The sequence below is a fragment of the Engystomops pustulosus genome, chromosome 7 (genome assembly GCF_040894005.1).
Source record: "Engystomops pustulosus chromosome 7, aEngPut4.maternal, whole genome shotgun sequence".
In the NCBI taxonomy this organism is placed as follows: Eukaryota; Metazoa; Chordata; class Amphibia; order Anura; family Leptodactylidae; genus Engystomops; species Engystomops pustulosus.
The window spans coordinates 25,939,106-25,953,332 of record NC_092417.1 but is presented as its reverse complement, the minus strand read 5'-3'; the positions used below and the strand labels follow the sequence as shown (position 1 = coordinate 25,953,332).

At 41.8% G+C, this 14,227-nt stretch overlaps 1 protein-coding gene across 1 annotated transcript; it reads right to left on the bottom strand.

Annotated features, from left to right (window-relative positions):
* Positions 1-8,888: 8,888 nt before the first annotated feature.
* On the bottom strand, positions 8,889-9,818 carry LOC140070139 (olfactory receptor 12D1-like). The gene has a single exon (XM_072116473.1). The coding sequence runs from the start codon at positions 9,816-9,818 to the stop codon at positions 8,889-8,891; it is 930 nt and encodes a 309-aa protein (XP_071972574.1).
* Positions 9,819-14,227: the final 4,409 nt, after the last annotated feature.

Here is a 14,227-nt window from a genome sequence, read left to right as displayed (position 1 = left end):
TTACATGGGGCACTGCTCTGTCCCCAGCCTCTCTACCAACTGGTACCAATACCACCAGTACCAGTACATGGGAGCACTAGTGGCAGTTATTGTGGAAAATCAATGATGAACCATAGTGCCATCAGTGGCCTGACCGGCTGATTACCCAGACACCAGGCTACACTGGAGCACAAGGTCTGGCTGCACACAGCACCTGCACCTGATGTCTAAATGTAAGTATCTGGTATCTATAGAAAAAAACTCCTGCAATCTATTGCCCCAATCCCCCCACATCTTGCCCCCCCAATAAAGGATCATACGTAAGGCACAAAAAAGAGACCAAATGTCTCAATTATACACCGAGAGAAAAAAAAACTATGATACATGTCCCCAGGGGCGCACCTGCCATGAGGCGAGTTGAGAATCTCGCTCAGGTGGCGCGCCTCCTACTGGATTAAGGGGCGGCATCGGGCTCACGCCCGGCACATGCTCCAACCTGCTCATCTCTCTGCCCGACGGCCGGTCCATTCCCCGCCCACCCCCCGGCACATGTACCTCTTTGCCGTCACTTCCCTGTGGCGTCCCACTGGGCGGCACATCCTCCGCCTGCCGGCACATCCCCCGCCCACCCCCCGGCACATGTACCTGCTCGCCGACCGGCACTTCCCCATAACATCCCGCCTCCCGGCACATCCTCCGCTCGACCCCCAGCACATTACCGGCCGGTACTTCCCCATAATGTCCCGCCCCCCCCACCCCGGCACATGTACCTGCAGGCCAGCACTTCTCTGTGATGTCCTGCCTCCCAGCACATCCTCCGCCTGCTGCCCGCCACTTTCCGTGACATCACCCTCCCGCCGATCGGCACATGTATCTGCCCAACTGCCCTGCACAACCCCATAACCGCAACCCCACCTGTCCGCCCTCTCCGCCCCCGCGCACTCCCCTCCACTCCCGGCTGCGGCTGCAAACCCCCCTCTCCCCTCAACCCACCCAGCTCCGGTCCAGGCTCTGGTCCCCACGGCTCCGGTCGCCCACCCCACCAACCGCCCACCCGTGCCGGAGGACAATGCCAGGACAATAGAAACAGAAAAAAGTAAGGTAACTTTTATGTATATGTATATATAAGTATGTATAGATGTGTATGTATATGTGTACATGTATGTATAAGTGAGTATGTATGTCATTATGTGTATATTTGTATGTATAGATGTGTATGTAATACAGATACATATATGTATGTATATATGTATATTCTGAATATGGTGTGTGTATATTTGCTGTATGTATGTGCAGTATGTGTATATGCTGTTTATGCAGTTTGTATATGTATTTGCTGTATGTATACTCAGTATGTGTGTATATATATATATGCTGTATGTTTATGCAGTATTGGTGATATTTATCAGAGTTTCTACACCATGTAAGTGGCGTAGAAGCCCTGAAATAATTGCAAATTTTACACTGTATGCATTTTATACTACATGGCGGTACGCTGTATGCATTTTATACTACATGGCGGTACGCTGTATGCATTTTATACTACATGGCGGTACGCTGTATGCATTTCATACTACATGGCGGTACGCTGTATGCATTTTATAATACATGGCGGTACGCTGTATACTACATGGTGGTACTCTGTATGCTTTTTATACTACATGCCGGCTCGCTGTCTGCTTTTTATACTACATGGCGGAATGCCGTATGCATTCTATACTACATGGCAGCATGCTGTATCTATTTTATACTACATGGCGGCACGCTGTATCTATTTATACTACATGGCGGCATGCTATATGCATTTTATACTACATGGCGGCACGCTGTCTATTTTCTACGCTGTATCTGATATATTACATATATCGGTGAGGGTCCCAGCAGTTGAATCCACAATGATCAGTTAGTTATCTCCAGTCCTGTAGATGGGGAATAACTTTAAACAAGGCCTTCAAGGACTTTCAATGTTCATTGTTAAAATCATAAAAACCCCCACAATTTAAAAACATATCTTCTCTAAAACCTCTAGCAGGTCATTTGTAGATTTAAATGTTTATTATAAAACAACTTTTATTGAAAATTCACATTATAACAATTAGATTGAAGGCATGCAATAGAGGTCCATTGGGCCATAGTACAGTCATTAATGAATAAACATAGATACCTGCTAGAGATACAGAGCACCTGCGAAGAACACAATCACCCAACGTTTGCATTAATACATCTATAGCTCTGCTTTGGCCATTGTGATGGGGACCAGAGCATAATGGACATATAGAATTTCAGTCACAGACATATAAACTGTTTGAGACCCAAACAGACCATAAACCTAAAAACAGCAACCATCAACCTTAATAACACAATAAACGAGGCCTTGAGCTCTCTTTTTAAATATGTTTTACTCTTGATTATATACACTTATTTTTATTGATTTTGTTCACTAATACAATACCATAAACAAATAAACCTCAGAATCGCATTGCAAACACTACTGAGAGAAAAGGTGAGATCAAGATACAGTTACAAAATACAAATGCTGTACATAAGACCAATGGTATGCGTTATTTTGCCCCTCTTGGCCATCAACCCTCCTCCCCTATTTTAATCATGTACAATGTGTTGTTGTTACATGCTCTATCTGAGGCGGAAAAATATACAACAACTTAGATAACAATAAGTAAACACAATCTCACAGATACTTTTGACCTCACCCCTAAATTCTGGTGTGTAGTATTATTAGTGGGGGTCTCATTGATGTTACTTTGGTCTAGCCCAAGGAGGTATTTTACCCTATGTACTGGTGATAGACCACAATTGGGTCACATAGTTAATGAGCTGTCCATGGTGCCCATATCTGTTGTATTGGTTGCCCTTTGAGGAGACTATTTGCAAGATATATTTCATATTTGTAGCTTAAGTTTATTTCCCTCACATATTCTGCTTTATCAGGGGGGTGGATACCTTCCAATGGCGAGTAATAACATTCCCAGCTATGGTAAACAATTTGCACAAAAGACTTGTGCCAGCATATGTATACTGTTTCAGATCCAAATGAAGGAGTACTTGTGCATGATGAGTAGGAAAGAGTCTTCCGACAGTTTGTTCAATGATCTTGTGGACTGATTTCCAAAATTCTTGGAGTTTGGGGAATTCCCATAAACTGTGCTATAATGGGCTCCTTGCTCCATTGTCCATGGCGCCAATCACTCGGAATTATTCTTTATCACAATAGTGTTTCTTTTTTAGCAAGGTGGGAAATATGCGTTTCTCTTCGTCATTTAAATACAGCATGAAAATATAATTCTGCGCCAAAAAATTTGTTTTATAAGTCAGGTAGTTTTATTGTATTTTCATGCTGTATGTAACTGAGGAAGAGATCGACTTGGTCTCGAAACATGTATTACCCATTTGCTAATAAAGAAACACTATTGTGATAAAGAATAATTCTGAGTGATTGACCACCTTGATAGACCGCCGCATATCTCTATCTGCTCTTATCCATGGCATTTCCCTTTCTCCCCTTCAACATTTGGCTGCCATAGTTAGTATTGAGGCTTGATAATAGGCCTTGATATCAGGAAGGCCCAGGCACCCATATATTTGTGTTTTGTCATTATGTTTTCAGCTATTCAAGGTTTGTGTCCTCCCCAGATAAAACGAGACATCATGGACTGTGCGCCTACAAAAAGTGATTAGGTATCAAGAAAGGCTGTGTTGAGCCCTCCACATGTCAAATAATTCATTTTTCCACCACACTGCTTTCAGATTTGTAAGCTGTCGAGATTTATCTGAGGAGCAGTGAAAGGTAGGGTCTGTGGTGGCATTTAGGTCCCCTCCTATTATCAGGGCACCTTTTTGGTGTATTTTAGCAAGTCGTATGACTTTGTTCAGGAAGTGTGTTTGTTTGCGGTTTGGGGAATACACCACCATAAGGCAGTGTGTTGTTAAGGAGACAGTTGAGCATGATATATCTTCCCCTCTTGTCTCTGATAACCTCTACTTCCTGGAACGCTACTGAATTTTTGACCGCTATCATTATTCCACACTCTTTTTCACAAAGCATGACATGTACATATGAGGAAAGGATGCATGCCTGATCCTGAGAAATAGGACGTCGCAGGATAGCAGGCGTGCCTCTCCCCATAACTTGTTTCTCTTGTATGGGGTGTTCAGCCCCTTAACATTATTTGACATGAGTTTCAGTACCATATTACAACAATAATGCAATGCTACGTAAACACATACCCATCATTTCCATGACTTGCATCTTTTTTACCTTCGTTGAGTTAACCACCCCTTTGTTCATTCTTTGTGTCGTGTGCCAGGGTTCTGTGAGATGATAACAATTATAACAATGAACATGTTCGAAAAACATAAACAATGACATGTAGAGCAGTAGGAGTCCAGACTGCTCTGGATTCAGGGGTAGAAAAATATTCAAAGGCATGATCAGAAAAACAGTAGTTTCCTCATTAATTCGCCGTCAGTGGATGTCTTTAGACAGCACTGGGACATGCAAATAGGGAACTCTCACATCCCCATCTGATGTCTACCCTGATGGTGGTTGGTCTTGTGTCCTCCGATCTTTTCCGCGTGGCACTTTCTTCCATTCCTCCTTGACTCTGCGGGGTTGTGGGGCTGTTGGTGAGGTTGTATTGTCTGGCAGCTTTATGCCCCATACCAGTAGAATTTTTTGGCCCTCTTCTGGTTTTCTGATGATATTGATTCTTCCATTTCTGTTTACTAATAAACGCACAGTAAAGCCCCATTTATAGGGCAGTAGATTGCTCTCAGCGCAGTTGTGATAGGTGCTAGCTGGCGATGGGCCCGTAGGGTGGTGGCAGATAAGTCTATATATGATGCAACGTCCTGGAAAGGTGCAGGTGGAGGTTGGCATTTGCGATCCGCTTCCATAAATCTGTCTTTTGTGGCATAAAAATGTATGCGTGTCAGCGCATCTCACAGAGTGGTTTTGCCCAGGTGCTTGGGGCTTGTACAGTCAATGTGCTCTATCTATCTATTTCTATGTCTTGTTGGGTGCAATTGGGGAGTAGTATTTGGAACAGATCTTGCAGATATTTTATGAGCTTATTCTGGGTTATCAATTCTGGAATACCACAGAATTTGATGTTGTTCTGGTGCGACCTATCTTCAAGGTCTGCAATTTTAGCTAGCATGAACCTCCGTCTCTAACTCATCGTGCGTGTCTATCAATTCGTTGTGAGATGAGACCATGTCTCCCATTTTGTTTTCAAGTTTGTTATCTCTGGCGCCAGTTTATTCTCGGTTTCAGCAGAGAAGTGATATCTGTCTGGAATGAACACCGGAGAGCACCCAGCATTTGTTTCATGATAGATTCTGTCATTATTTTGTCTGTTGCTGGCATCTGCATGAAGGTGTCTTTTTCATCTACCCCACTTTCACCTACCGGGCTCTGCTCATGACTCCTAGGCTGCTTCTGTTTTCCCGGGCTGCTGGATGGAGTCTAAGCACGCAGTGTGCCACGTGGTGAGGAGTAGAGCGCGGTATCATCTTCCCCGCTTGCTGATGTGGCCCCCCTGGAGTTCCCCTCATTCTCTGAGTTGTCGGTGCTGTGGTTTGCAGAGGTCGGAGCAGACAGCGATCTCCATTGAGGTGAGTGCACCTGTCTCGCTTTCAGAGCTGTTTGTGTTGCACGCTGCTGAGGCAGAAGTCCGCTTCCTTGGCGGGCAATGCCATTTTGGATTTGTCCCAAGGCCAGAACAGAGTAAAAGTCCGTTAATTTAGGGGGCCTGGGGGCATTTCTTCTCCTCTTGGATGTCATCGGGAGGTAGGTGAGTGATTCCCACTCAAGGTTTTGCAGTTTTATTGCAGAGTTTGCTGTGGAGACTCGCTTATGTCAGGGTTTGGCACGGGAGCTCCTTCCTTACACGTCCATACGGCTCTGTGTCTAGGCCACACCCCCGATTATATACACTTTTGTATTCACAGATTCCATTTGGTTCTAATTTGATATATTTATTTGTTAGAGGCAATATAGATTTTCAGGGCATAGAGTTTATTTCCAGTGTCTTGTAAGGATAATTTTAGTAGTAGTAGTTGTTGTAAGACCATGGGGAACATGTATCATCTATTTTCTTTTGGCTCCTTTTGAAGTTGGCTAAAGCCGGCATACTTTAGCAGTGACATATGATGCATGTTCTTTTAGTTTGCCTTTGATTTGCTTTTTATTTGTTTTTTTGTAATTTTTTCTGTGCATTTATAGAACTAAGCATGGCTCTGTTGTACTAATTTGTACTTTAAAGTCTGTCTTGCTAAGATACATTAGGAGTAGTTGCAAAAGTACAACCAAAAAGTTGCAAATGCAGTTCGATGTCCTTGTCCTTTTTCAGGCAATCTTTAAGAGTGCTCCAGCATACAAAGCATCAGATGTAAAACACTCGCATTTAGGCAAAAGTCTTAGTCACAACAACTTAAAAGACCTGCAAAAAGAAAAGAATAAAACAAATCAAAGAAAAGGTGCAGGTCCCCCCATGAGTAGAAAAGTGGTAGCTAGAGAGAATGCAATGTTCTTAATACCAAGGTTTGTGATGATGTCATAGACTTGGTTCCATAAGTTTTGTATTAAAGCAATGCTTACACCATGAGTTTAAGATGATATTCTAAATGTTGTATTCTAAAAAAATTGGTGGGGATGAAATCTATGGGGTGGCTCTGCTCCCGAATTGGGGAGACTAGCTCCTTCTATGCCTTATCTGTAGTCTGCCAAGTGAGTAGAGGGGAGGCAGGTGTTTATATTTGCCACAAAAGGTTAATTATTTGAATCTGTAAAGGAAGACTTTGTTTTTTTTAATGGAACTCCATTTATTTATTGTCAGAGTACCTCCATCAAGCTCCTGATTGATCTAAAATCAAATCAGTGTAATAATGTTTCAACTCTGGTCCCCGGCTACTCAATAGGTTTAGGTTCAACTAAAGTTTGATGGGAGAACCTGGGCTTCCTATCATTTCAAATACATTTCCTCAATTGAGATCTTGCTTTCTTAAAATGAGATTTTGGGATAGAGACAGGAAGAGTTCTAAAAAGGTATAAGAACTTGGGAAGTGTCATGATTTTATCTATAGCTACCCACCCACCTTGAACACATGGGGCCACATTTACTTAACCGGTCCGGAGGAGTTCCCAAAAGTGCATTGTCCGACGACAATGCACTGTGCTGTGATTCAATAAGATCATGCGCCCAATTTCCTAAATGTATCGCTTCCCTGATCAGGTCCTCCAGAGTTCAGCATCTTCTTCTTGGTGTATGTAAGTGCATGTCTTGCAACACAATTTTAAAGTTAAATCCCGCGCTCAGTCCAAATCAGTCGGCCTGCCCACCTGATATCTGTCGTGTGAAAACCAGCTCCGCTGCGCCAAAATCAGATCGCCTGCAACACAAACCCCTTTTTTAATAGCTGTCCTAGCCGTGCAATCCCCGAAAACTTCTGAATATCCGACGAAAGTGTGGTCCGCGGACCCTTAGTAAATGAGCCGCATGATGTTCAATCTTGTATATCTTTATTGAATATCATTCACTAACATGAGGATGTGTTTTGGCTACTACGGAGCCTTTGTTAATGGAGTGGCGGGTATACTTTTCTACATTTTGCTTGCCTTTTTTAAATTTTTGAGACTTTTCATGATGCATGTGCTCATTTGGGGCTTTTTTTTTGCACCTAAAACAGTCTCCCTCATTGGGGCAGATTTACTTACCCAGTCCTGTTGTAATTCCGCGATGCGCTGTCCGACGAGAATTCAGGTCCGGCGCAATTCACGTAGCTCGTGCACCCGAGTTCCTGCATCCATCGCTTCTGCGCCGAGGTCCACCGGATTTCACCTGCTTCTTCCCGGTGCTTGTAAGTGCATGTTTTGCGACACATTTCTAATTGTTAAATCCCGCGTCCCAATCTGTTGGGTTGACGGCAATTTGTCGTAAAACAGAAGTTGACGGGAAACCCGACGAAAATGCATCCCTTAGTAAATGAGCCCCATTGTCTAGTTTTCTACACTGTCTTAAATTTTGGAATAAATCAAAGTCTGCCCCTAACCAGGCGTAGAAATGAGCTGATTGAGACCTTCACTGATTCACTAAAAGCCAAACACCACCTGTATCAATAATTAAAACAACTTAAAAACATCTGACCAGCAGAAAAACCAAGAAAACAAATGGACGGACAAAGCCAGACTTCTACTACATGTGCACCAACATTGTCTAAATGTACAAAGTAACTCACAGTTATGTGGTATAGAGTACAAACAATTTATCACAATAAAAATTAGAGAACAATGTTGAAATCTTTTTTTTTAAATTATAATGGTAAAAAAATTACATACATTTCTATAGAAGTTAATGGTGTAGCAATATGGTGCATTTATACAAAAATTGATTTTATTTTTTATAGATAGTAAAGCATGGAAAGACTTTTATTCAACCCAATGAAGATAGCGATATTAGTGATCATTAGTGATATTAGTGATATTAGTGATCAGTGAGAATTCTATTCAATTGATTTATTCAAAGAACAACTTTGATCTGGTCATGTTTTATCCAAAAAGTTTAAAAGAGTAAAGAAAAGGACTTAAACATGAACCATCAGACAGTCTAAAATTCTACTTGATTTAAAATTTGATTTATAAAAATTACAGTTTCTTACTTTACCATAATAATGAGGAAAAAAGCACAAAAGTGCACAGAAATACTTATTCACGTGAAGAAATAATAAGGACAAATATTTTATTCTGAATAAAGCAGATGTCGAACAGCTTGACAAGAGAACTCAACTTTTGTTATCTAATTTTTGTACATGTTCAACTAGTTCATTAGTTCCTTCTTATTGCATTCCATGTCACAATAACATTATTAGTTATTGATAAACTATTTATGTGCTTAATGAGAAATTTTGAAGAATTTCTTCAGACCTTTCTTGAAATCATTATTCCTTAATGTATATAGAATCGGGTTTAATGCAGGGGTTATGACAGTGAACATAATGGCGGCTGCTCTGTCTTGGACTAAAGAGCTTTTTGAAGAAGGACGTGCATAGGTAAAAAGGACTGTTCCATACTGGAGAGTAACTACTGTAAAATGACCACTACATGTAGACAGCGCCCGTTTTCTTCCTTGTGAGGTCTTTATTTTTATAAGACATTTGCCAATGAAGATGTAGGAAAGCATAGTTAGCACTAGGTGGCACGCGGCATATGGACCGGTGAACCTAGCCAGCAGTTTAATATTAAGAGATACATCTGTACAGGCCAACTTAAGCAATGGTTTAATATCACAGAAGAAATGTTCCACTACATTTACTCCACAAAAAGGTAGCCTTGAAGTCATGATGGTGTGTACCAATGCATGGGAAAATCCAACTGTCCAAGAATAGAAGGCTAAACCACAACAGACTTGGTAACTCATGATAGTCATGTATCTCAAAGGGTGTGCAATAGCCACATATCTATCAAAGGACATGACCGAAAAAAGTGCAACTTCAGCGCTGCCCAAGAAATGGAAAAAATGGACTTGTAGCATACAACCATAATATGAGATGGTCTTCTTCTGAGACACAAGATCTGTGAGCATTTTTGGAACAACTGAGGATGAGTAAAAGATATCGAGAATTGCCAGGTTATACAAGAAGAAATACATGGGTGTATGGAGAGAGGCATCATAAGCAGAGATAATCATAATAGACAGATTAGCTACCAAGGTCAATATGTATATCAAAAGAATGATGAGGAAGATAAAACCCTGAAGATTACTTTGTATTTCAAGACCAGTCAAGACAAAGTCAGTTACTGACGTGAAATTTTCTTTATTCATTGTATTCTTTTGATCTAGAACCCATCAGAGGTTAATTGAAGCAACTAATATATTTTTAGAACTATAACCTGTAACTAATGAACAAAAGAGGTTGGATTCCACACACATCATTCCTTCTTAAAAAACGATACATTTTATTCCTTAAAGTTCAAAACGCATGGTCACTTCTTGCATGTTATCCAAAAATAGATCTATGCATTTCGGACTAGTATTCAGTCCTTATTCATGATCTAAATATCATGTGATACCGCAGCCCAGACCCGGCACTAACACCCTTGATTGGAATTTTTTTTTCTTTTTTTCGCTTATATTTTGCATGAAAAATTACAACTTTTCCACTTGTCTAGCAAAGTTGACAGTGATAAAGTTTGTTTTGGTAAAATTAGGTTGTTATTTTAAGCCGTTGATATTTTGGTAATCTGGATAGGTAGAGGTAGGCCATTCTTACTAAAATGGATGACACTTGAAAACATTACACACACAATTGTGTAGGAAGGTGCAGTGTTACTGTATTCCTACATTATTTGGTCATTTGTTTGCTTGCATTTTTGGAAGCAATGGGGATTCATCTATCTTTGTTTTTCCAGATTTTTCTGTCTTTTTGAGTATTTTTTCGGCTTATTGCAATTTTTGCACCTTTTTGGGGACATTTAGAAATGTCAGCCCGACATTTGGTTTTCGTCAGGAAAACATATTTATCTTCTATTCCAGATGTGCAAAATTTTGCAAATGACAATCATCATTTCAAATTGTTTAACACCTTAATGACCGCTCTATCGGCTTTTTACAGCGGTCATTAAGGGTACTTCTTCTGACGCAACGCCTTTCTACAGCGGTGCATCAGAAGAAGATTTCGGGTCAGTCTGGTGCCGGTGTCGGGCTGTGATACCACAGCCCAGACCCGGCACTAAAACCCGGGATTGGAAAAAACTTGATGGGGTGTTTAACCCCTTACACGCCGTGGTCAAGCATGACCACGGCTTGTAAGTGTCTCTACCGTGGATCAGGACCCCCCGGTGTGCTTACCGGGGCATATGAGCCCTCCTGCCAAGACCCCGGGGTCTGGCGAGTGCCCGAGACTGTTGGCTTCTCTCCCTGCCAGGTTCCGCCTCCTGGCAAGACCCGGCTGTATGTAACTGAGCATGCGCAACAATCGTAGTGAACCAGAGAATAAAGATAAAATATTATGTTTACATTACGGTGAGCAGGGAAAAGAAAATAAAAATGGATGATTTTGTTTGTGTCCCCCTTGAACAAATAAATTTTAATCACAACATAAAGCAGAGATTCCGTAAATGTTAAATATCATGCTTTTTGGGTAGTTTCACTTCCTGTCTGCAAAGCACAGCATTTCAAACTTGGAAAATGAAGAATTTTTTAAAAAATTTGCCAAATTTTCACTTTTTTCTGAACGAAATGCAAACCTTATTACTTAAATTTTTCAACTAATATGAAGTAGAATATGCCACGAGAAAACAGCCTCAAAATCACCTGGATATGTTAAAGCTGAAAACCAGTGTCGGTGATAAGGGGTAAAAATTTGCAACATTTTTTGGCGCAAAAAACTCCAGACAAAACCATACTTAAGGAAAATTTAGTGGAAAATGGAAAAATGTGACTTGAGATATTTGTGTGACATTTTTGAGACATTTGTAGCAAATGTCTCAAAAAGAGATTTGAAAAAAAAACCCATTTAACACAAGTAAAAAGTGAGATTGATAAATTACCAAAGAAGTAGATGGGAAAAAGACAGACAAAATCAAGCCATAACAAACAGAGAGAAGATAAATGACCCCCATAGAGTACAGGACTGAAATCTTAGTCAATATCTTATATATCATTAAATAATGTATATTTTAGGCATTTTTACAATAGCTGCTTTTTTACTTTTTATTTATTGAATTTTCCTTTGAATGTTTTGTCTTGTACTTTTCTTATTTTTATACTAATGACCTTGAACAGTGATGGCAAACCTTTTTGACGCCGATTGCCCAAACTACATCCAAAACCCACATATTTTTCGCAAAGTACCGATGCGACAATTCAAACAGTAGCTCATTACTCCCTGCTCTGTCACATGTTTAAAATGTATAGGAACCTGAGGACACCAATACAGTAGGAAGAAGGAGAAAAAGCTTTGGTTATCATTGTAGCTTCCTTCTAGGATATTGGGCTGCCTGGGACTGCAAGAGGTCTTGAGTCCTGTCTGGCGAAGTCTGCGGTGGGGTGCCCATAGAGAGGGCTCTGAGTGCCACCTCTGGAACCCGTCCATAGGTTCGCCACCACTGACCTAGAATATATCAGTTTCTGATCAGTGATAGGAACAGCTCTAGTTTGTACTTCATTTATCTCTGTGGAACTGGAGTGTAGCTGTTATTTACTTTGCTTTTATATACTGTATACACCATCTGCCTCCGGCTCTATACAGTGAATAGATTCAATACAGGTCGCTGTGTGGCCCAGATGACGGATTAAAGCATTAGGAAATCCCTTATAGATTACATTTCTATATAACACCCACCAAAAAAAATGAGATGTAAAAAGGGGTATCAAAGACTGGTAAACTGATTTTATTTTTTAATTGCAAAAAAAATAGCAAAGAATCTCTATTAGAGATGAGCGAGCACTAAAATGCTCGGGTACTCGTTATTCGAGACGAACTTTTCCCGATGCTCGAGTGCTCGTCTCGAATAACGAGCCCCATTGAAGTCAATGGGAGACTCGAGCATTTTTCAAGGGGACCAAGGCTCTGCACAGGGAAGCTTGGCCAAACACCTGGGAACCTCAGAAAAGGATGGAAACACCACGGAAATGGACAGGAAACAGCAGGGGCAGCATGCATGGATGCCTCTGAGGCTGCTTAATCGCACCATTATGCCAAAATTATGGGCAACAGCATGGCCATGACAGAGTGACAGAATGAAGCTAGATAGCATCTAAAACATCCAATAATTGACCCTGACACTATAGGGGACGGCATGCAGAGGCAGCGGCAGCAGGCTAGAGAGTGTCATGGCGACATACCCTAAATGGACTCAGGCTTCAAACCAATGGGTGGCAGAGAGGAACCAAAGGAGGTGAGCAAGAAGCGCTCAAATAATATCGGTACATGATAAAAGTTTGCCAGTATATTTTGTGGATTACACAGCAGGGTGGCGACAAAGTTAACAACTTTGATGTGGAATCCATGAAAACAACCCAAATTTCTGCCTGACACACCTCGTTTGATAAGGGGACGATGTATGGAGGCAGCTATATGGACGACTTTTGGAGGTAGCAATGGAGACAACGTGTGGAGGCTGCTATGGAGACAATTTAATTTGGATAGTGCCTGTATGTGGCAGTCCAAAAAAGTTATCAAACCAGAGGAGCAGGTAGGTGGCCCTCCAGAAAAATGGAATAGATTGAGTGCCTGTATGTGGCAGTCCAAAAAAGTTTTCAAACCAGAGGAGCAGGTAGGTGGCCCTCCAGAAAAATGAAATAGATTGAGTGCCTGTATGTGGCAGTCCAAAAAAGTTTTCAAACCAGAGGAGCAGGTAGGTGGCCCTCCAGAAAAATGAAATGGATTGAGTGCCTGTATGTGGCAGTCCAAAAAAGTTTTCAAACCAGAGGAGCAGGTAGGTGGCCCTCCAGAAAAATTGAATAGATTGAGTGCCTGTATGTGGCACTCCCAAAAATTGTTTAAAACAGAGGACCGGGTAGGTGGCCCTCCAGAAAAATTAAATGCATAAAGTACTATAGCTAGAGCCAGTGGGCCCTGTCAAAAAATAGCCAGTTTCCTCTGCTTTAGTGTACAAAGAGGAGGAGAAGGAGGAAAATGAGGAGGAGGAGGAGTGCATAAATTATTCAGGTTGAGCTTCCTTCACCTGGTGGAGATTGGAAATTATGAGAAATCCAGGCTTTATTCATCTTAATAAGCGTCAGCCTGTCAGCGCTGTCAGTCGACAGGCGTGTACGCTTATCGGTGATGATGCCACCAGCTGCACTGAAAACCCGCTCGGACAAGACGCTAGCGGCAGGGCAGGCAAGAACCTCCAAGGCGTACAGCGCCAGTTCGTGCCACATGTCCAGCTTTGAAACCCAGTAGTTGTAGGGAGCTGTGTGATCATTTAGGACGATGGTATGGTCAGCTACATACTCCCTCACCATCTTTCTGTAAAGATCAGCCCTACTCTGCCGAGACTGGGGACAGGTGACAGTGTCTTGCTGGGGTGACATAAAGCTGGCAAAAGCCTTGTAAAGCATACCCTTGCCAGTGCTGGACAAGCTGCCTGCTCGCCTACTCTCCCTCGCTACTTGTCCCGCAGAACTACGCACTCTGCCGCTAGCACTGTCAGAAGGGAAATACTGTTTCAGCTTGTGCACCAGGGCCTGCTGGTATTCATGCATTCTCACACTCCTTTCCTCTC